Source organism: Oncorhynchus gorbuscha, linkage group LG14 (genome assembly GCF_021184085.1).
Source record: "Oncorhynchus gorbuscha isolate QuinsamMale2020 ecotype Even-year linkage group LG14, OgorEven_v1.0, whole genome shotgun sequence".
NCBI classification, from domain to species: Eukaryota; Metazoa; Chordata; class Actinopteri; order Salmoniformes; family Salmonidae; genus Oncorhynchus; species Oncorhynchus gorbuscha.
The window spans coordinates 50,804,300-50,826,012 of record NC_060186.1 but is presented as its reverse complement, the minus strand read 5'-3'; the positions used below and the strand labels follow the sequence as shown (position 1 = coordinate 50,826,012).

The window sequence follows — 21,713 nt, the reverse complement described above, 5'->3', positions numbered from 1 at the left end:
GATGAGGTGAGAAAGTGCAACGAATTGAAGATTGAGCAGGATTGTCAGACATAGGACTTGGAGGTGTTAGTTAAGTAATGAACTATACAGTAGATGTCTAGTTAGAACAAAGCCATCTGTGCCCCATCCCGTCTTTATCCCTGCTCTACTGCTAATGATTTTATGGAGGGATTGGTTGTTTTCTACAAAGGCTTGATATCATTATTCTAAAGTGATGTCACAGGTATGGTATCGTTGGACATAAAATGATGTCACCTCACACAGATGGTGGGAGAGTAGAAAACCCTGAATTAACAGGCTACAACCTGAATACAAAACAGATGCAAACCTGGATTTGTGTCTGTCTTTATTCATGCAGCAAATACATTGTGAGAAAGAATCATGTTTGACATAATAAAATAACCATTTTCATATTTTGTCCTTTATCAAACCACAATAATTAGAAGAGATCACATTTGTGAGTCATACAATGTGTGAGACCATCTGTAAACAATTGTGTCCTCAGTGTGCTCAATATGACTGGCTCACAGAGAGCCAGGTACATGCCACTTATGATGCCAACAAAGAGAAGGCAGAGCCTGAGATGTATAAATGAATACAAATATACAGGTAGAACTTACCTGTGAATCAGTGTAGTCTATGCATTGTAGCACCATTGGTTCGGCTCTGAACTACACGACAGGGTGTTGTCCAAGGTCACACCGTGGTTCTTTGCAGTCTGGGACACAATGGAGTAGTACATGTTGATGGATAGGTCTTGGAGCGGACAGGCCTTCCAAGGAAGGAATAGTGGCCCTGTCTTGTATAGACACATACAAACAAATGTCAATACATTTTATGTAGCTATAAAGCCCTTGCTACTAAATCAGCAGCGGTCAAATACATAAATACTACTACATACACAATCACATTTGACAGTCATAGGCCTATTAGCTACTTGTGTGTTCACGGACATATTCGACCTCTCCTTGTCCCAGTCTAGGATCCCCACATGCTTCAAGATGTCCACCATTGTCCATGTACACAAGCAAAATAATGTAACTTGCCTAAATTACTATCACCCTGTAGCACTCACTTCTGTCATCATAAAGTGCTTCGAGAGGCTGGTCAAGGACCACATCAGCTGACCTGACACCCTGGACCCACTCCAATTTTCATACCGTCCCAACAGATCCATGAATGACGCAAGCGCCATTGCTCTACAAACTGCCCTATCCCACCTAGACAAAAGGAACACCTATGTGAGAATGCTGTTCATTGACTAAAGCTCAGGGTACAACACCATGATCCCCTCTAAGTTCGACACTAAGCTCAAGGCCCTGGGTATGAACGCCTCCCTCTGCAACTGGATCCTGGACTTACATTTATATTTGACATTTTAGTCATTTAGCAGAAGCTCTTATTCAGAGCGACTTAGGAGTGAGAGCATACATTTTTCGACTTCCTGATAGGCAGACCCCAGGTGGATAGAGTAGGCAACAACACCTCTGCCACACTAACCTTCAACACGGAAGCCCCCCAGGGGTGCATGCTCAGCCCCCTCCTGTACTCCCTGTACACCCATGACTGTGTGGCCACTCATAACTCCAACACCATCATAAAGTTTTCAGATGACACAAAGGGGGTGGGCCTGATCAATGAGAGCGATGAGACAGCCTTCAGGGAGGAGGTTAGAGCCCTGGCAGAGTGGTGCTAGGAAAACAGCCTCTTGAAAATGAAAAGGAGAGCCGCACACTCAGATGCAATAATTGAATTACCTAATAACAAATGTTTCAACAGAGAAGCTGTTTTCATCAGGGTATAATGACCAACACTGCAGGTCACTAGTTTATATAGTGTCAAAGGATACACACAGGTGTCTGTAATCATGGCCAGGGGTGGCTTGATATCATTTGTTAATTTACAGATATAAATAGAACATTTAAAAACATGAAAGGATAGCATACGATCATAGATACAATTTGGCTACATAGGCTTCAGATCAAAGTCTACGTTGAGACCAAAGGGAGCAAGGGTCTTTAAATTAAAGATACAGGTAGCCTCTCATTTTAACAATATATTGTCAAGGTCACCCCCTCTCCTAGGGAAGGTGACGTGTTTGATGCCGATATAACGTAGGGACGAAATCGAGTGGTTCACTTCCAGCACGTGATAACACATTTGATTGGGATCTGTTTCCCTGTTTGGGGGTGTTTGAAGAATCTACATTTATAAGTGCCATTACACTTGTAGTTTCCATCCGTTAAAGACTCAAACAGACGTTGTGCAGGGGTAAACAAAAAACTGCCTCTCCCTCAACGTCATCAAAATCAAGAAGCTGATCGTGGAATACAGGAAACAGGGGAGGGGATCAAGCCCCTATTGTCATCGACAGGAGTGCTGCATCAGATGACCTGGCCTCCACAATCACCCGACCTCAACCCAATTGAGATGGTTTGGGATGAGTTGGTCCACAGAGTGAAGGAAAAGCATCCAACAAGTGCTCAGCATATGTGGGAACTCCTTCAAGACTGTTGGAAAATAATTCCAGTTGAAGCTGGTTGAGAGAATGCCAAGAGTGTGCAAAGATATCATCAAGGAAAAGGGTGGCTACTTTGAAGAATCTAAAATCTAAAATCTATTTTGATTTGTTTAACACTTTTTTGATTACTACATGATTCAATTTGTGTTTTTTCATAGTTTTGATGTCTTCACTATTATCCTACAATGTATAAAATAGTAAAAATAAAGAAAAACCTTGGAATAAGTAGGTGTGTCCAAACCTTTGAATGGTACTGTATATAAAAAAAACGTAGTACACAAATGGATGACATAGTACACAAAAAGCGGGGGGGGGGGGGGCACGTTTTTGCATGTGAGCACCACTTTCAAAACTACTGGATGAAATTATACAAAAGTTCCTGAGCATCACTTTCACCCAGGTTGGTTACGAACCGGTTGGGAGGACACAACAGGCAGTTTGTTCTTCCATCCACAAGTAAAAGACAAGCACAACCTAGAATTGTTTGTATGATGAAACAAAACGTACGTCAAATGAGCAAATGGGACTAGTAAAGGCTGCTGGAAGTTTAACTGTTCATCTTAATAGCTAGCCGGCACTAGTTTAACTTTACTGTAATTAACGTCAGTACTAGCTATCAAATTCACTGGAGAATACCTGTCTGGTAACACTTTACTTGACACCCAGTGTCATAACACTTTATGACTTGGACATAACCATGTCATAATATGTCATAACAGCTGACCTTGTGTTATAACATGTCATCATTTGGTCATAACACTGTCATGACACATATATTTAGAACTGTTGTGACATCTGTTGTATTATTTTATGGCTGGTTATGACACCTACATAAGCGTGTCAAAACCTACCACACAAGGCAAAACATTCCGTTACACCATAGTCTACATGTCAACAGTATGTTTATGTTATAGAAAAATCTAAAAATATCAGATTCTAAAATAGACCGTATTAAATTATCATTGTAATTGCGCATAAATTGATGTCAGACATGCCCCTACCCCAACGCTCTGTTGATGATGACAGGGAGGAATGTAGGAGCAGATTTCAGGAGCAGGACAAGTCACTCACTTTTTGATTGATGAATGGCATAGGGGCATGTACGTGATAGGCCTACCTGGCTAATATGATTATGATGGTCATAATGCTTCTTGACAGTATCATAAAGTGCATTTTCTTAGTCCAAGTAAAGTGACACAGGATGGTCATAATGCTTCATGACAGTGTCATAAAGTGTATTTTCTTCAAGTTATTTCAAATATGTAAACAGAATGAATTGCTACCACAACAACAAAGGACTTAAGAAACAAACTTTCAAATGAAAGGAAACTTCTTGGCAGGGAAAAAACACATTTGAAGAAATGTGGGTTTTGACACTCTTATGTAGGTGTCATAACCAGCCATAAAGTAATGCAATAGATGTCACAACAGGTGTAAATATATCGGCCATGGCAGTGTTATGACCATGTTATGACAAGTTATGTCAGTTTATGTTTCAAACAGCCTTTTCCGAAATGTAATGTTTTCTTCCCCTTCAAAATAGTCCCATGATTGTTGAGATTTTCGAATTCAACCAATCAAATGTCCCTGTTTCAACTTTTTTTAAAGAGCCTAGTGATCTAGTGAATGTCACTGGCATCAGCTGGTGGAGGATGGAGCGAAAATACGAAATAAGAACATTTGGACAAAGCAAAAGATTTTAGATTTCAGCAGGTAGCCTAGTGGTTAGAGCATTGGACCAGTAACCGAATGGTTGCTAGTTTGAATCCCCAAGCTGACAAGGTAAAAACTTGTCATTATGCCCCTGAACAAGGCAGTTAACCCACTGTTCCTAGGCCATCATTGTAAATAAGAGTTTGTTCTTAACTGACTTGCCTAGTTATATAAAAATAAAGTATAAAGACATCATTGTTCCCTAAAGAAAATGAGGGAGATCTACACAGGCTGATGGGTAAGTAATGGCCAGGTATCTCAATTCTGTCAACAATTTTACTAGGCCGATATGGTATGTCATCAATCTGAGAACAAAGTTAATTAAAACAAATTCATTAAATTAAGTGCCTAGGATGTTCCACATCCCAGCCCCTATTGACCTAAATGTCCCCTCCATGCTGTAAGCCATTTATTTTTGACCCAGGACTTAACACTAACGTGAAATGTGCACGCATGCCTTTTATGGGTTTTGGCTTGTAAGTAGCCACTTCATTTCCAAGTCTCACTCAACTAAAATTAAATAAATGGATGTAATACACTTTTTACAAAGAACTTCCTCAAAGTAAAGAAAAACATTTTAATGTTTGTCTCCAACATCCAACTGAGAAGGTGTGTTTTATTTTTGCTCTTTAATACATAGGTCTTAAAAATAACTATTTATTTGGTGAGATCATTCAATTTGTGTGGTGGAATTTGGAAATGCAGTATTAACTAATATACAGAGGCATTCCCGCTCGGTAACACTGAATCAAAGATGTAAACCACTCGTTTGGCAGTCTGAAGGAAGTCTAATACCTGCATGGCAAACTCCAAATGTATTTATTCATTAAGTAAAAAATAAATCTGCTGGGATCAGCACTAATATATTTTTCTTTGGTTCTTTTCTGTTAAGACTTCAAGATTAATCGAATAATGAGAGCAACAACTATAAAACGCGGGCCCAAGTTCTACATCCAATGGAAAATGTAAATTCATTCCAAAGTTTTTGTTCCAACTCTGCTGCTGCTGCAAAAAAAGGGAGAGTGAGTATGCAGCTTCACAACCACTACCTGAACACCCTGAGCCTGGTCCAAAGAATGGGCATGATTAAGGAATGCTTTGGTAAAACTTTAACCTTAACAGTTCTTTTGTCCTCCATAAGGTTACAGATGAAGATGTTCTTTCCAAAACGCTACTTCTACAAATTGTTCACGTGTTTACTGTTCTCAGACTTTTTCTTAATAGATTTTAGATGTTTGTGATTTTTTTAAACAAAAATGCTATACATCCATTGTTTAGTTGGAATGGAATGTTCGTATTCCTGTATATTTGACTGTGATATGTGGTTGTCTCACCTAGCCATCTTCTCAAGTTGAATGCACTTACTGTAAATCACTCTCGATAAGAGAATTTGATGAATGACTAAAATGTCAAATGTACATTTCAAATTAATTTATGGATTTGTATTTTTTATAAAATAAATGTCGATGTCACAAATGTAGCATTTGTAAATGTCTTTATTAAATATGTAGTTATTTGTTACATTTGACTGTGTAAAACCTAGCAGTACTACTTATTTCTCTGAGAATGAGGTGAATATATAAAATTTTGCAAAAAAACATGATTATTTGTCTTTCTGAAATGAAACCATCAAGTTATAGATTTTAAACAAATACATTTCTGTCATTGAACAACCCCATGCCATGATTATACTGTATCTTGAAAAAAACCTCACCAATCTCTTTCAAAATGTCTTTAAACAATAAAAGCTAATTTACCAACATTTCTGAAAATTGATATATAGCATTTTGGAATGAAACTCTTCATATTAACACAGGCCTGAATAAAAGTTGCTGTAAAAAATATTAATGTAGGCATTTACATTACATTTAAGTCATTTAGCAGACGCTCTTATCCAGAGCGACTTACAAATTGGTGCATTCACCTTATGACATCCAGTGGGACAGTCACTTAACAATAGTGCATCTAAAACTTAGGGGGGGGTGGGGTGAGAGGGATTACTTAACCTATCCTAGGTATTCCTTAAAGAGGTGGGGTTTCAGGTGTCTCCGGAAGGTGGTGATTGACTCCGCTGTCCTGGCGTCGTGAGGGAGTTTGTTCCACCATTGGGGGGCCAGGGCAGCGAACAGTTTTGACTGGGCTGAGCGGGAGCTGTACTTCCTCAGTGGTAGGGAGGCGAGCAGGCCAGAGGTGGATGAACGCAGTGCCCTACATTAGCCAACTATTTTTGGAACACTGTAAGCAGCCCTACATGGATCAGTTCACAGCAAATTATATATTTTCCTATGGCATTAACACTTTACAAGTCAGATAGGAAGGGTCAGATAAGAAGGGTGTCACTTCTGATTGGCCAGTATGTCAAAGACTTTCATGACATTCACCAAACACAAAGTCAAACCAAATTAATCTTCTGAATTAGCCCTTTAACAATGCTGCCACCAAGTGAGACATACTGTAAGTCCCCTTCAGATTTAGCAATACATACTTTATTTGCTGTTGCTAACCCTACTCTCCAGCATTTTGACGTTTTTCAACTGTGGCATGGCTATTGTCAAATATAATAATAAGCAACTTACATTACAGCACCACCATACTGTTTATATATATTAATGTTCAAGGCTCAAGCAGTATTTTACTTCTATCCAGAACAATTATAAATATGGCACTGAGCTTACTTCCCTGTACTATACAATGAAAGGCAGAATGTCACCTGTCTTACTTTAATGTGCTGTGATTTTTGCCTTTCCGATAATCTCGCTGTCTCAGAATCAAAGAATGTCCTAATTAGTGCCATTTAAAAGGACTTCATGACGTCTTTTGATGTAATATTACTGTCTGTCCCAATTAGCTGTGCACTTGTCAACCTAATTTTGTTATGATGTCTCAGTAGCATGCACTGTTGGCAACATAGATCTTTTTGCGAAACGTGCCCCTCTCTGTGTAGTATGTTAGCCTACTTAGTGTATGTTGTTAAGCAAAAGAAATTAAGTGTAGGTATGTGTGTTTGATAAATACAGTATAATATCATTAAATATTGTGCAGCGTTTGGTGATTCTTAAACATTTGCATGAATCCCTCTGAAGAATGCAAAAAATACCAATCGAATGAAAAGTTACCTAGATCACAATAGTGTACTTTTAATGTCAAATGGGAAATGCCCTCTATTGGGAATAAATTACATCCTTACTTATCTGTTTCACAAAGCAGGGAGTTACGGCCAACCAACCCCCACACATTGTTTCTGCTGTTCTCTAGCTGCACTCTAGCAGGTAGGTAGTCAACAGTGGTCCTCTCAACCTGTGGAGGGAAACAGTTTTACTTAACCCCTAAACTATCCTTTGTGGCTTTTTCCACTGAGATGGCTATAAAAGCTAAAAAAAAAAATATTTCCATTCTTTTCATGATATTTGTCCTGAACATTGCAAATATTAAAGATATTCCAGAAATGTAATGAATGATTCAGATCAATTGAAAATGTAATCTTCATTCACGTCAGTACTTTGATAATTGTTAAACTTGTATCTGTGTTCGACCCTTATGCAGTAAATAGGTCAATTAAACCAAAATGTAAGATGAAAACTAACACATAGGAGCAGAAATTTGAGAAATATCTGAAGTAGAAAACTATCCTAAAAATGTTACATGCTACCTGTAGTGACTAAATTTGAGGGGTGACAATGTTATCCTAAGGACTACGGTGCCATTATTCACATTAGGCTGGAATTTACATAATCTAAGGCTGACACCTAGTGGCAATAAATAGAATGACTCATCAATCGAACGTAAACAAACCTAGGTACGTACGTTACCTAGTTATGAGCATCCTCCCATGCCAGCTGACTCGAGAGCTATCAATATATATGTGAAAACATTTCCAGTTACCTGAAAGCATTTCACAGAAAAATAAATAGCTAACACATTTCAGCAATAATTTGCAGATTGCTAATTGAGCCATGCTTCTACGTTACACGTGATAAAAGTCACGTAAATCAAGATTCAACCAATCAGCTTCTGCTCTTCAAACAGGAAGTTGTGTGCATGTTTACGACGTTATTTTCTTCTCAGCGACTTGCTTTTTTCATCCCAAAAAGGCATCTTTCCACCTTCAGTTTGCAAAATGAAACAAAACTCAAATGTTCCAGCTTTCCTCACCAAGCTTTGGACTCTTGTGGAGGATTCTGATACGAATGAATTTATTTGTTGGAGTCAGGTAAATGAAATTGCCCCGCTAAGCGTACCAGAGCTAGCTAGCGAGTAAGCACTAGCGCTGCAGGGTGTGAAACGAACGATTTAGCCAGCTAGCGATTTATCATCTGTTGCCGCATATACCGATTTCTTACTAGTCTTAAATGCATGTGTCACTGGTAGGCTTCAAGAAGCATAATTTTGTTTAGCTACTGATGTCAAAGACGAATTTGCTATTGTTGTCCGTACTGCTAAAGCTTGCATAGTAGCCTCCGCCACAACCCTCCCCCAGAAGCTGACGTTATAGCTAGCGAGTGCTATTTGAAATATCTGTTTGAATGTTGGCTAGTGTCCTAATAAGAGCACATCAATAAGCATTCCGTCAGGCAAGAAAGTCCATGCACTGTTTAGTTCCTGAAATGTAACACAAATACATTCCCTTTAGTGGAAGTAGTTGTTGACATTGCAGTCTCATAACTATAATAATGCTTTGTTTTCTAGGAGGGGAACAGTTTCCTCGTCATGAACGAACAGCGATTTGCCAAGGAGATCCTTCCCAAGTTCTTCAAACACAACAACATGGCTAGCTTTGTCAGACAGCTAAATATGTGTAAGTCAGCTATTCTATAAACAGCTGTTCCAGTGGAATGCCCCCTGTGCAGCTGTCTAATGGGTGGTCTCTCTGCAGATGGATTTCGCAAAGTGATGCACATTGACACAGGCATAGTGAAGCAAGAGCGTGATGGACCAGTTGAATTCCAGCATCCTTACTTTAAACATGGGCAGGATGACTTGCTGGAAAACATCAAAAGAAAGGTGAGACCATCATGAGGAAACAAACAAATAATGGTAAACACATAAATGACCTATATCAGTAAGTGGTCAAACTGAATATGGTAGACATTGAGTAATGGGCATATTTCTTTTCAGGTTTCTAATGCAAGACCAGAGGATACTAAGATCAAACAGGAAGACCTGTCCAATATTTTGGCCAGTGTTCAGAATGTTCATGGAAAACAAGAAAGCATTGATTCCCGACTCAACACATTGAAAAGGTATGCAAACTACTATGCCCTGGCAATTATATGGGGGTATAAAAGTAGTAGTGATGTGTTGGTTTGGAGATGGTACTATGCTGATGCTTGAGTTTCTGTTTACAGAGATAATGAAGGTCTATGGAGGGAAATATCAGACCTGAGACAGAAGCACTCCCAACAGCAGCAAATCATTAAGAAGGTACAGTAAAATGTTCTTCACCCCAAATTACTTCACCTATTCAGTGGAAGTTGAATTGGAAACAATTGTCTTACAATAAAACAGCTTAACCATTGAATGCATAATTGGCCTTAAGGCTATACATGTTTAATCTAACTTTGCTTGTTGTGGTCTTTGTTCATTGCAGTTGATACAATTCATTGTCACATTCGTAGAATGTATGCAGTAAGAACCTGGATTATTATATTATTATTATTGTTCATTGGTTTAAAATTGTCACATTCGCAAAAGAACCGGTTTAAAACGCCTTCATAGTATAACAATTCTTCCACCGAATGACATCGATTACAAAACATTTTTAATACATTTTACTTCTCAATCTCCATTTCAGACCTATTCTACTGAACAACAATGGAAAGAAGCCTAAATACATCCATGAAATCTACGATGAACAACCTCTGGAGCACAACAAAGTATGTGTAGAGGTCTGAAGGGATTTACCTCCTTATGTAAGGTATACACGGGGATGTCCATCCATTGACATCACAGTAATGATACTAGCAAATACACTAGATATTTTTCTTGGCAGGATCATTGCCAAGGAAAATTGCTTCAATTGTGAGTCAATGAAACTTGACATTGTCAGGGGGGAATTATCCAATATGAGTTTTTAATGTTATTTCAATGAAAAGCATTCTAAAAATGTATATTCTGAGCCCTCTCCCAGCCCTCTGTCAGTGGTTTGAAGAACGCTGATCTTACTGATGATGTTGTCATCTGTGACGTAACTGACGACGATGCAGAGATCACAGAGGGCCCCTCAATAATGGATCAATCGTAAGTCAACATCTACATTTTTGTTTCATGTATATTTCTGTCTGTGCCATCTATCCTCATGCCTGTTCTCCTCTCCTTCATTCATTCTTAGGGGGGATGTAGAAATTGTTGAGGTCTTCGAAAGCAATACTGTGTCACCGACAGATGGCGCTGACAATCCAGGCCAGACCAACTCTTTGGTATTTGAACCAGAAGAGACCACCATAAGCACATATGATAGCCTTCCAACCAGCAGCGTCTTGCAACTCAACAAACCATCAGGTCTGAGCCTGGAGGATCCCATGAAGATGATGGACTCAATCCTTAATGAGAGTGGAGCTATTTCTCAAAATATCAACCTCCTCGGCAAGTAAGTGGACTTGACTTGCTTTATCTTCGTGGTCCGTAGTTCCTGAAGAACTTTAAAAGGCTCTCACAATATGTCCCATATTACTGGGTAGCATTTTTGCAATACTAAGGATATATAGGCCTATGGAATATGTTTCAGCTTACAGTTAATAAGAAGCATCCATATGTTTTAACAGGGTTGAGCTGATGGACTACTTGGACAGCATTGACTGCAGTTTGGAAGACTTTCAGGCTATGTTGTACGGGAAGCAGTTCAGCATTGATCCAGATATTTTAGAGGTATGCTTTTCATACAAAATGTTATTTTTACTCAGTTCTGATTCCTCTTCAGTTGTTCAGTTCAAATTGCCCTGTGAACTTGCAAGATTACAGCATCTGCACAGCTTAAGTGAGTCCTGTCAAACAGGCAATACACAAGTCTATAGTTGGGCTACTACCTGCTTCCCCTCTTTACTCAACATCAAGCCTTCCTGTATGAATTATTTTGTTAGGGAATTAATTTCACTCAATTATGTCATCTTTAGGAGAGTGGTGGTTCCAAAGGAAATGCAGGGCTGCTATCCAAAGGAGGCAAGTCTGGCATCTCTGCAGACAAGCAGCTGGTCCAGTACACGTCCTGCCCTCTGCTGGCCTTCCTGGATGGCTGCACCCCTTTGGCCCCAGAGCCAGACAGCAGCATAGCCACAGAGCTGGGAGACAGCCTGCTGCAGCCCAGCACTGAGGTACCCACAGACCTTCTGGAGCCAGATGAGGAGCCTCCACGGAGCTCCCTGATCCGCCTAGAGCCCCTGACTGAGGCAGAGGCCACGCTTTTCTACCTGTGTGAACTCAACCCAGAAGGGAGTGCCACTGACTCGACACAGCTGGATATTTAACCAAGGAGCAGAAAAACTCAATGATTTACTGTATTTATTTCCTCGTATCATTTGGTACATTTAGGTCAGAAGACATTCCATAATGTAGCTGTTGATATGGTTTCTCCACTAGCAGTTGAAGGTAAACCCTGATTAAAGAAAAGGCTGCAATTTTGTTTCACTGTATTATTGATTCCTGTATTGATAGGTCAATGATCACATCAATCTTTAAATGAAAAAAACAAGTGCCTGCGCATTTCCTTGTCCTAGAACTACAGTGCTCAGCATTTCAAATACTGCAGTCTGGTGTGTATCATAAGGTGTCGTGTTATAAGACTGTGATTTTGCGAGATTCACTGTTAAGCTTCACAATGATATTCAAATAAAGTGTTTTCATTCTGAATGTGGTATGAAGTGGCAAAATTCAAGAAAACGCATGGTTTGCCTTGGGTTACAATGCACTTTAATACATATCGAAAGGCAAACTATTCAGGAGAAATGGGAGTTGACATGTATCTTGTCTGCTAAAAACACTTAATACCTTAAATTATGCTAAAGCATCTACAAAATAACTTATCCACTGTTTGAACATCAGTATTTTACCTTTAAAAGATAACTAGTGCAAATCATAAGTAACACAAGGTACATAAAACTGAGGTTCTTATTACAAGATGTGCAAGGTGCCCAAAAGGTAAAGCTGCAGGTTAGCAATTGGGGCGGATATTCTGAAAAGGAAACCACAGCAACATTAAGATTTACATGATGGTAGATTAGCCTATAATATCATGCAAATGATTAATCATGCTTACTGATGGAAATGAACCTAGGATAACAATGTTAGCTAATATCTGGAACCCTGCACTTCCTCTACATATGCCTAACTTGAAGGAAAGTGTAGCATAAACAAAGCAGTCTTACCCATTTTGTAACAAATGAACAGTTCTTTCCGAATGTCCTATCCAGAACCGATTACAGTTGAGGAAGAGTCCTCCCTTCTTTAACTGAACACATGTCCACTGACCATCTCCCCAAGCCCCAGCAACCTTTACAACCCCAACTCTGCAAAAGTAATCCTCATTCTTTAAATTGTGCAATAGGATAAAAACAGTGGATAACACATGTACTCAATACTTGCATGCATGCCGTTTGTTAAAAACAAAAAGGGTGGGTGGGTTATCCACGGGGAATACACACACAGAGCTTGTTCACCTTATACAATTTTGAGCAAATGATTGCGCCCCTGTCTAATTCTTTAGCTCATCAGTCGAAGTCTCGATTGACCAGGACCAGTGGGGCAGCCAGGGTCCACACATACAGGGCAATGCAGATCCAGCTGGAGGAGATCTTCACCCACACAGAGGGCCACTTGCTGGTCATTGTCTCATAGCTGGAGTCAGGGCTGGGGAAATCAAAAAGATACCTTTTAAAATGAGTGACCTGTGTATGACCTGTGTGTTCACAATATTCAATACTTAAGCAGACTCATTGCCTAATTCTCATGTATAAAAGCAGATCAACCAGGGAGAGAGAGATACACACCTGTACCAGTTGGTGAGGGTCATCATGATGTAGAGGGAGGCCAGGAAGAGCATGAAGTGGAAGAAGGAGTAGCTGTAGGTGACTCCGTCCTTCTCGTTGTCCAAGGCCCGGTTCTCGCCGTCATCCACGTCAAAGTTCTCAGGGTGGGGGCCATCCTCGATCAGTGCAGACTCGTCACTGGTCAGAGTCAGTTTGTTCACTTGGGTGTTGGAGGAGTTTCGGATGCTAGAGGAATGAATGGATAACTTGTTATTGTTAGGGTCAATGGCAACTACACGAAGCTGGTAAAAAAATGTACATTTATTTTACCTTTATTTAACTAGGCAAGTCAGTTAAGAACCAATTCTTATTTTCAATGACGGCCTAGAAACAGTGTGTTAACTGCCTTGTTCAGGGGCAGAACAACATTTTTACCTTGTCAGCTTGGGGATTCGATCTTGCAACCTTTCGGTTACTAGTCCAACGCTCTAACCACTAGGCTACCTGGTGATAAAATAACATTAGCAGTTCCTTCTTATAGGAAACTGCAGACAGTTAGAGTTTGACCTGTTTTCTACCTTGAGTATAGAACACACATCAGGAACAGGACCAGCCCCACAATGCCCTGGGCATCCCACCACTGAACAACAGGATGGTCCTTGCCAGCTGGGGTGGTGTTGTTGAGGCCAATGATACCCAGCAAGCTTGGGTTGCATTTCCTGTCTGTGGATGGCAAAGACCAATACATTCACTCAAGTTGTCTTGATGAAGAGCTAGCCACCGATTGGTGTATTGAAAAGGGAGACATTGGCTCATTAAAATCCTCACCTGGCTCATTGGTCATGGCAGACCAGGTGAGATACATGGTGTACAAAGTCACAATGGAAGACTGCAGCAACCCGGACCTTGGCTGGGACTCCTGTTGAGAAAAGGGGTGAGAACACATAATGACATGTTTATTATATAACATGATGAAGGTTTTAGGGATACAACATGGAGTGTAGGTGACATGTTGGTCCAATGTACTTCCTTACCTGAATCTGTGGCAGGATGGACATGACTGAGGCTCCCACACACAGCAGCATGTTGACAGTGATGAAGGCCTTGTTTTCAGTGCAGCCGTCAGTGTGGGTGTAGTAGACGTAGAACATGACCAGAGACACAAGGGACAGGATGTAGTTGATGGTTGTAGCAGACAGCAGAGCTGCAAGGGAGGAATGACAATTGATGGTTATTTCTGGAGAGGAGGAGAGTAGACGCTGAAGACTGCTTTAACTCAACCCGTCACCATTTCCACAAGGTATTCTCAAAGAGAAGCTCACGTCCCATACCTGCATACCAGCAGCGAGAGTTGCCCTCCTCCATTTTCTCCACCCAGGACTCATTCCAGGAGTGGGCAAAGTCAATCAGCAGGACCAGCTGGATCAGGATGAAGCAAAAAGCTCCAGCCATTCCTATGTAGAACCAAACTATGGGAGAGAAGGGCAATGTGTGAACTACTTTCAAAGAGCTGCAGGACATGCTAATATTTCAATGAGACAAAAATATATTTGAATGAAAAGGAGCGTTACCAGTTGTGAAGGCACCCTCTGGAATGAAGAATGCACCGATGGTAATGGCAGTCGCAGCAGCAAACTTGAAGAACCAAAACCTAAACGATAGCATAAGTATTTGAACTGTGTGACCTTTTGTTTTAACTTCCTTATAAACAGATACCCTTATTTATGAATTATATTCATGCCTTGCAGTATATAAGCTTACTGATATCATCATTACCTATTCTAATTATAAATAATTATAAATAAGACTCGCTGTGTCATTTTTACCCATTGTGTACTGCAGCTCTAGGATCCTGGCTACTCTTGACTTTGACCATAAGGAGGGAGAAGAGCAGGAAGAACATGGACATGCCGAAGCAGACACGGTACACAGCCTTGTAGCCGACCAAGACATCACAGTTGACATGACCCTCCACACCTGGGATTGATGTACCCATTCCCCCATCACAGAATCCTGGAATCTGCAAGAGCCAAGATGCACAGGTAATTAGTCAGGCAAATAGAAAAATGTATAGAATTAGAGGTCACTGAGCACATAAAACATTATGAACACATGCTCTTTCCATGACACACTGACCAGGTGAATCCAGGTTAAAGCTATGATGCCTTATTGAGGTCACTTGTTAAATCCACTTCAAATCAGTGTACATGAAGGGGAGGAGACAGATTAAAGAAGGAGTTTTAAGCCTCGAGACAAGATTTACGTGCCTTTGAACGGGGTATGGTAGTAGGTGCCAGGAGCATCGGTTCGAGTGTACATGTTGTACATCAAACACATAACATAGTTTGGTACCTTCTTGAGTTGCTCTTCCATCCCTGGCATTAGCATGATGCATGCGATGCCCACACCCAGAAGGAGGAAGAAGGCATAGATAAGTCGGGTGACAGTGGAGTTATTCCCACTGGGGCAGCATCTGCACAGCAGGCAGGGAGCAGTGCCACACAGGCAGGGGATCTACAGTGAAGACAACATTATTAATCAATTAGCTAATAATAAGCATTGAACTGATGGTGACACAATCATTCATCTACCTAGCTACCACTAAATGGTTGAACAAATATAATAATGGTACTGAGTCAACAGGTTATTCATTCATTGATCAAAGTTAATCAATCCACCTAGGGTTAACATAACACCAACACAGTTGTTTTTGACAAGTTGCTCACTATTATGGAAACCAAATCCCTGCCAAGAATAGAGAACTGGCCATGGCTGGTGTCAAACCTAATCAAGTGGATACCAATGTGGAAGAGAACGTCCAAACAGCTAACGTAACTCTTTCAGCTTAAACGGTTTCAGGAATAGTATTAGTATAACCAAATAGGAAAAAAAAAAAACCTATGCCTGTTATTGTCTCTACATGAACTTAGTGTATATTCAGGACGCACATTTCGCAAGTCACTACTAGGCTAACGTTACGTGGAGACGTCATAGCTGTAGCTGTTATCTGACATTTGACTCTGCTTTGACTGCGACGGTGTTGCAATATTTCCAAGTACCGGTAGCTAACGTTAGCTTAGCTATCAATGACAAAGTGGCTAACTATCTAGTTAGCTTTCACGTAAGGCTACATTGCTGTGTAATATCGAAAATGTAAAACGTATACGGTAGAGAGAGCAATCGTTAATTTGAATAAAACATAGTCGGGTTCGAAATGTCAAACCCCACATAGTTATGACGGTTGTTTGCCAAATAAAATAATACTTTGTCAATCATTTGTGTTCAAGTGTTGGAAATATTATCACAGGCCAATGTATTTCATTAAAAAGGCAATGCGCAAATCCCAACAACTGAACAGGGAGGAACCACCCTGGCTTGCCTTCGTTGTTGCGCATTTGCTACAGAAGGTTAGCAACTGAGCTAGCAAAGCTATCTCGGAAGAAATGGTTGATTCGGCCCTTTTGTTTTTTATAAATGGATATGATTGTCGACTTTAATTTTAATTAAGAAAATACTTACCCAACTCGCCATGGAGCACAGTCCAAGAACGGCCCCCATGGTGTTTTGCTGAAATACGACTTCTCCGTGAAAAAATATGGATGCTTCTCGTCTGTTTACGATCTCTTCTTCTTCAATGAGGTTTAACCGCGGTTGGCATCCAATAAATGATGCATTACCGCCACCTACTAGACTGGAGTATAACTCCCTTACACTTTGCTTAAAAACAAATAAATATACAGTACCGGTCAAAAATTTGGACACACCTACTCATTCAAGGGTTTTTCTTATTGGACTATTTTCAGCATTGTAGAATAATAGTGAAGACATAAAAACGATGAAATAAAACATATGGTATTTTTATTTTACCTTTATTTAACTAGGCAAGTCAGTTAAAGAACAAATGATTATTTTCAATGAAAGCCTAGGAATAGTGGGTTAATTGCCTTGTTCAGTAGCATAACGACAGATTTTTCCTTGTCAGCTCAGGGATTCAATCTTGCAACCTTTCGGTTACTCGTCCAACACTCTAACCACGAGGCTATCTGCCGCCACATGGTGTCATGTAGTAAACCCATGGTATCATTTAGTAAACAAAAAAGTGTTAATAAAATAAATATATATTTAATTTTAGATGATTCAAAGTAGCCACCCTTTGCCTTGATGACAGCTTTGCACACACTTGGCATTCTCTCATCCAGCTTCACCTGGAATCATTTTCCAACATGCTTGAAGGAGTTCCCACATATGCTGAGCACTTGTTGGCTACTTTTCCTTTACTCAGTGGTCCAACTCATCCCAAACCATATCAATTGGGTTGAGGTCGGGTGATTGTGGAGGCCAGGTCATCTGATGCAGCACTCCATCCCTCTCCTTCTTGGTCAAAAACCCTTACACAGCCTGGAGGTGTGTTGGGTCATTGTCCTGTTGAAAAGCAAATGATAGTCCCGCTAAGCGCAAAGTAGATGGGATTGTGTTTAGCTGCAGAATGCTGTGGTAGCCATGCTGGTTAAATGTGCCTTGAATTCCAAATAAATCACAGACAATGTCACCAGCAATGCACCCCCACACCATCACACTTCCTCCTCCATGCTTCATGGTGGGAACCACACATGCGGAGACCATCCGTTCACCTATTCTGCGTCATACAAAAGACATGGAGGTTGGAACCAAAAATCTTACATTTGAACTCATCAGACCAAAGGACAGATATCTACTGGTCTAATTGCTCGTGTTTCTGGTCCCAAGCAAGTCTCTTCTTGCCCTTTAGTAGTGGCCTGCAGCAATTTGACCATGATGGCCTGATTCACACAGTTTCATCTGAACAGTTGATGTTGAGATGTGTCTGTTACTTGAACTCTGTGAAGCATTTATTTGGGCTGCAATTTTTGAGGTGGGTAACTCTAATGAATTTATCCTCTCTAGCAGAGGTTTCACTTGGTCTTCCTTTCCTGTGGCGGTCCTCATGAGAGCCAGTTACATCACAGTTCTTGATGGTTTTTGCAACTGCACTTGAAGAAACTTTGAAAGTTCTTGACATTAAGCCCTTCATGTCTTAAAGTAATGATGGACTGTCATTTCTCTTTGCTTATTTCAGCTGTTCTTGCCATAATATGGTCTTTGGTCTTTTACCAAATAGCCCTACCTTCTATTTTAACATGGAACACCTGTTCATTGAAATGAAGCTGGTTGAGTGAATGCCAATTGTGTGCAAAGCTGTTATCAAGACAAAGGATGGCTACTTTGAAGAATCTCAAATATAAAATCTATTTGGATTTGTTTAACACTTTTTTGGTTACTACATAATTCCAAATGTGTTATTTCATAGTTTTTATGTCTTCGGTATTATTATACATTGTAGAAAATAGTAAAAATAAAGAAAAACCCTAGAATGAGTAGGTGTGTCCCATTTTTTGACTGGTGCTGTATATAAATAAAAAATCAACAAATACCCTACCATCTAATCCTACGCTCACTAAAAACTCCACTATTTGCATCTATCTAGTCCTACCTCAGGCCAACAACCTGAAAGGACGGGACACCACCACTCAACACACCCTGTAACTCTTCTGACGTCAGGTCTCGTACATCCAAATACCTCTCTGCAGCTGCCACCATAACCTCATTTTTCTGCAACTTATGTTCCATCCCTGCAGTACAATTGATAAACATTGTTATAAATGCTAAAAATCCAATCTTACTGAAGCATATATTACTTGTTGGCTTATCCCTCTGTACTGGTACAGATCTACTACTCGCACCACTCCTCTCAGAATCCCTCCCCCTTGACCCATCTTCCTCTTCTTTCTTTTATGCCTCAGCATATGACAACTTCTGCACTACTCTAAACTTTGAAACCTCAACCTGCCTCTTTCCTCCAGACATGTCTGATCCGCAGCCCCATGGGCATCCCTACAATTAACACATACCACTACTTTCCCTAATGCTACACATTCCTTTGTCTCATGCCCTCCACATGTCTCACACCTAGGAACCTCCCTCCTACACACTGCTGCCACATGCCCATAAGCTTGACACCTGTAACCGCGTAATGTGTTTGACACACAGGGTAACTTATATATTCTACCATCACTTTGTCAGGCAAAGACTCAACATCAAAACTCAAAAGAACAGACAGCGACTCTTCTGTTTCACGCCACCCTGTCTGCACCGCACCAAACGACAAGAATCACAAGCACCTGGAATCTTCCCCTTCAGTTAGTCAACTTCATGTTTACCGCTACCCCAGTAATCACTCCTTTCAATGGCGCCCTTATCTTGAGAGCAAAAAAATAAATAAACAATTCACGTCTCTTGTCCCCATTCGTTTAACTGCGGATGGCCTGCTTCCTCTGACCAGCAGAAACACAAACCATTATCAACAACCTTCACCGATTCCACAGCACCCAGCTCCTTTTTCACCCACCCTGAAACCACAAATGGATCAGCCAAAAAGCAAGGGTACAGTTTTTCCAAAAATGTCACTCCTACCTTCACGTCTCATCTTTATCCTGACCCTTGGTGCAAGCCTCTGGCTCCGAGAACTTCACCACACCTACCCCCTCTGATGCTTCGCCCTCCTTCAACCCATTTTTCCTCAAGTCTTCGATCCAGTGTACAGCTCACTCTGCTTACACGTTCTACCATTCTGCTTTAACAAACCATTTCCCTTTCCCCACCATTTTAAACCAATTCAAGCTCACCCTTTTCCTCCCTCTCTCTCTCTTTGACCTCCTCTGCCTCTCTTTTTCCCTCCATTCCTCCTCCGCATTCCAGGTATACATCTCCTTAGTAGAATACTGCACTTCTCCTGACATACTGTACATCTTGTGTTTGTCATTTTTCTTACCCGATCATCATCTGTTTATGAACTCACTGACTTTCCCGTTTCTTTAACATGGGAAACACCCCCATCTATGACTCATTTCCGGTGTGTGTGATCAGAGATGCGATCATGCACAAGTGTGAATAAATGCAGCATACTCAGAAAATTTGCACATTTGTTGCTTTGATTCTCTTTGTTTGTTCTAAAAACAATGCCCTCATTGTTGTTGAATGAACATTGTAACACAGTGAAGGAAGGCAACAGTATCCAGGGGTGGAAATATTCAAATTCATTGGCATACATTCCATTCAATTTCACTCCAGACAAAGGAAGTATCTCAAATTCAGCTCCCTCTTTGCTGGATGGCTCAACCTGTTCCGTGTCAGTTGATAGTTCTATACTGAGCAAAAATATGAATGTAACATGTAAAGTGTTGGTCCCATGTTTCATGAGCTGAAATAAAAGATCCCAGCAATGTTCCATACCCATAAAAAAAGCTTATTTCTCTAAAATCTCACAAATTTGTTTACAACCCTGTTAGTGAGAATTTCTCCTTTACCAAGATAATCTATCCACCTCACAGGTGTTACATATCAAGAAGGTGATTAAACGGAATTATCATTACACAGGTGCACCTTGTGCTGGGAAAATAAAAGGCCACTCTCAAATGTTTTATAACACAACACAATGCCATAGATGGCTGCAGGAATCAGAGCTGCTGCCAGAGAATTGATTGTTGATTTCTCTACCATAAGCCGTCTCCAACGTTGCTTTAGAGAATTTGGCAACTACAAACCACGTGTAACCATGCCAGCCCAGGACCTCCACATCTGGCTTCATCACCTGCAGGGACATCTGAGACCAGCCACCCAGACAGCTGATGAAACAGGAGTATTTCTGTCTGTAATAAAGCCCTTTAGTGGGGAAAAACTTATTCTAATTGGTTCGGCCTAGCTCCCCAGTGGGTGGGCCTATGCCCTGCCAGGCTCACCCATGGCTAATCCCCTGCCCAGTCATGTAAACTCCATAAATTAGGGCCTAATGAATTCATTTCAATTGACTGATTTCCTTATATGAACTGTAACTCAGTGAAATTGTTGAAATTGTTGCATGTTGCGTTTATATTTGTATTCAGTAAATTTCCTATTCAAGTGAAGTCATTCACTTCTTGAACAGTAGATGCCAAATTTACTGCTCAACCATGTGTCTCACCTTATACTTGTAGCTACTACAACCCACCCAACCAATAAAAACCCATAGTAGCAATGATTTAGCATGAACCCAACAGATTAGAAGGGGTTATAAAGCATGACACATTCTACAAGACAGACATTAGAGCTTTTCTCTACCCAAAATGCCCAGCTGTTGGAGACAGCAGACAGCTCTGGCGAGGAGTGAGGTCAGACACCTTGTCACAACAAGGTCATCTCTAGGAAACCTCTATTAATAGACCCTGGGCTGTTTTCAAAGGGACAAGCAGAGTTAATTCTGGAATCATGTTAATGGAAATAAATACATTTATCAATCAAGGGGGTCAAATGGACTCATTTAAATCTCTCTCGTGGATTCCATCGCCATCACTTCAATTTGAGAAGAAAAATGCATCCCAATTGCATTCCCCCCGAGCACAAAACGCTGCTCTGAATCATTCACTAATGGCCTCAGCAGTGGGAGACATTAAGATAGGGAAAAAAGATCA

The 21,713-nt window shown here is 40.5% G+C and overlaps 2 protein-coding genes across 3 annotated transcripts; one reads left to right on the top strand and one right to left on the bottom strand.

Annotated features, from left to right (window-relative positions):
* The first annotated feature begins 8,244 nt into the window (after nucleotides 1–8,244).
* LOC123995062 (heat shock factor protein 2-like) lies at nucleotides 8,245–12,076 on the top strand. 2 transcript variants are annotated; one of them, XM_046298352.1, is made up of 11 exons: nucleotides 8,245–8,444; nucleotides 8,921–9,029; nucleotides 9,108–9,235; nucleotides 9,350–9,474; nucleotides 9,580–9,655; nucleotides 9,822–9,854; nucleotides 10,000–10,107; nucleotides 10,362–10,471; nucleotides 10,563–10,820; nucleotides 10,996–11,098; nucleotides 11,344–12,076. In XM_046298352.1, the coding sequence occupies exons 1-11, from the start codon at nucleotides 8,352–8,354 to the stop codon at nucleotides 11,692–11,694; spliced, it is 1,494 nt and encodes a 497-aa protein (XP_046154308.1). In that variant the 5' UTR covers nucleotides 8,245–8,351; the 3' UTR covers nucleotides 11,695–12,076. The 2 variants fall into 2 exon arrangements, with proteins under 2 accessions (XP_046154308.1, XP_046154307.1); XM_046298351.1 differs by having other exon boundaries at nucleotides 10,000–10,119.
* A 37-nt stretch (nucleotides 12,077–12,113) lies between these two features.
* LOC123995061 (serine incorporator 1-like) lies at nucleotides 12,114–16,875 on the bottom strand. The gene is made up of 10 exons (XM_046298350.1): nucleotides 16,711–16,875; nucleotides 15,544–15,705; nucleotides 15,018–15,211; nucleotides 14,763–14,842; nucleotides 14,523–14,660; nucleotides 14,226–14,395; nucleotides 14,020–14,110; nucleotides 13,770–13,914; nucleotides 13,213–13,437; nucleotides 12,114–13,072 (listed from the first exon to the last, which is right to left on the bottom strand). The coding sequence occupies exons 1-10, from the start codon at nucleotides 16,747–16,749 to the stop codon at nucleotides 12,934–12,936; spliced, it is 1,383 nt and encodes a 460-aa protein (XP_046154306.1). The 5' UTR covers nucleotides 16,750–16,875; the 3' UTR covers nucleotides 12,114–12,933.
* Between the last annotated feature and the right edge of the window lie 4,838 nt (nucleotides 16,876–21,713).

What these genes read in the sequence shown, in the direction of transcription:
- LOC123995062 (XM_046298351.1), top strand. Translation starts at nt 8,352, where the DNA reads ATGAAACAAAACTCAAATGTTCCAGCTTTCCTCACCAAGCTTTGGACT. An exon ending in TTGTCACATTCGTAGAATGT is followed by an intron (nt 9,855 to 9,999) that starts ATGCAGTAAGAA and finishes CATTTTTAATAC; the next exon opens with ATTTTACTTCTCAATCTCCA. An exon ending in CCCTCAATAATGGATCAATC is followed by an intron (nt 10,472 to 10,562) that starts GTAAGTCAACAT and finishes ATTCATTCTTAG; the next exon opens with GGGGGATGTAGAAATTGTTG.
- LOC123995061 (XM_046298350.1), bottom strand. Translation starts at nt 16,749, where the DNA reads ATGGGGGCCGTTCTTGGACTGTGCTCCATGGCGAGTTGG. An exon ending in TGTGCTCCATGGCGAGTTGG is followed by an intron (nt 15,706 to 16,710) that starts GTAAGTATTTTC and finishes TCTTCACTGTAG; the next exon opens with ATCCCCTGCCTGTGTGGCAC. An exon ending in TGGAAGAGCAACTCAAGAAG is followed by an intron (nt 15,212 to 15,543) that starts GTACCAAACTAT and finishes TGGCTCTTGCAG; the next exon opens with ATTCCAGGATTCTGTGATGG.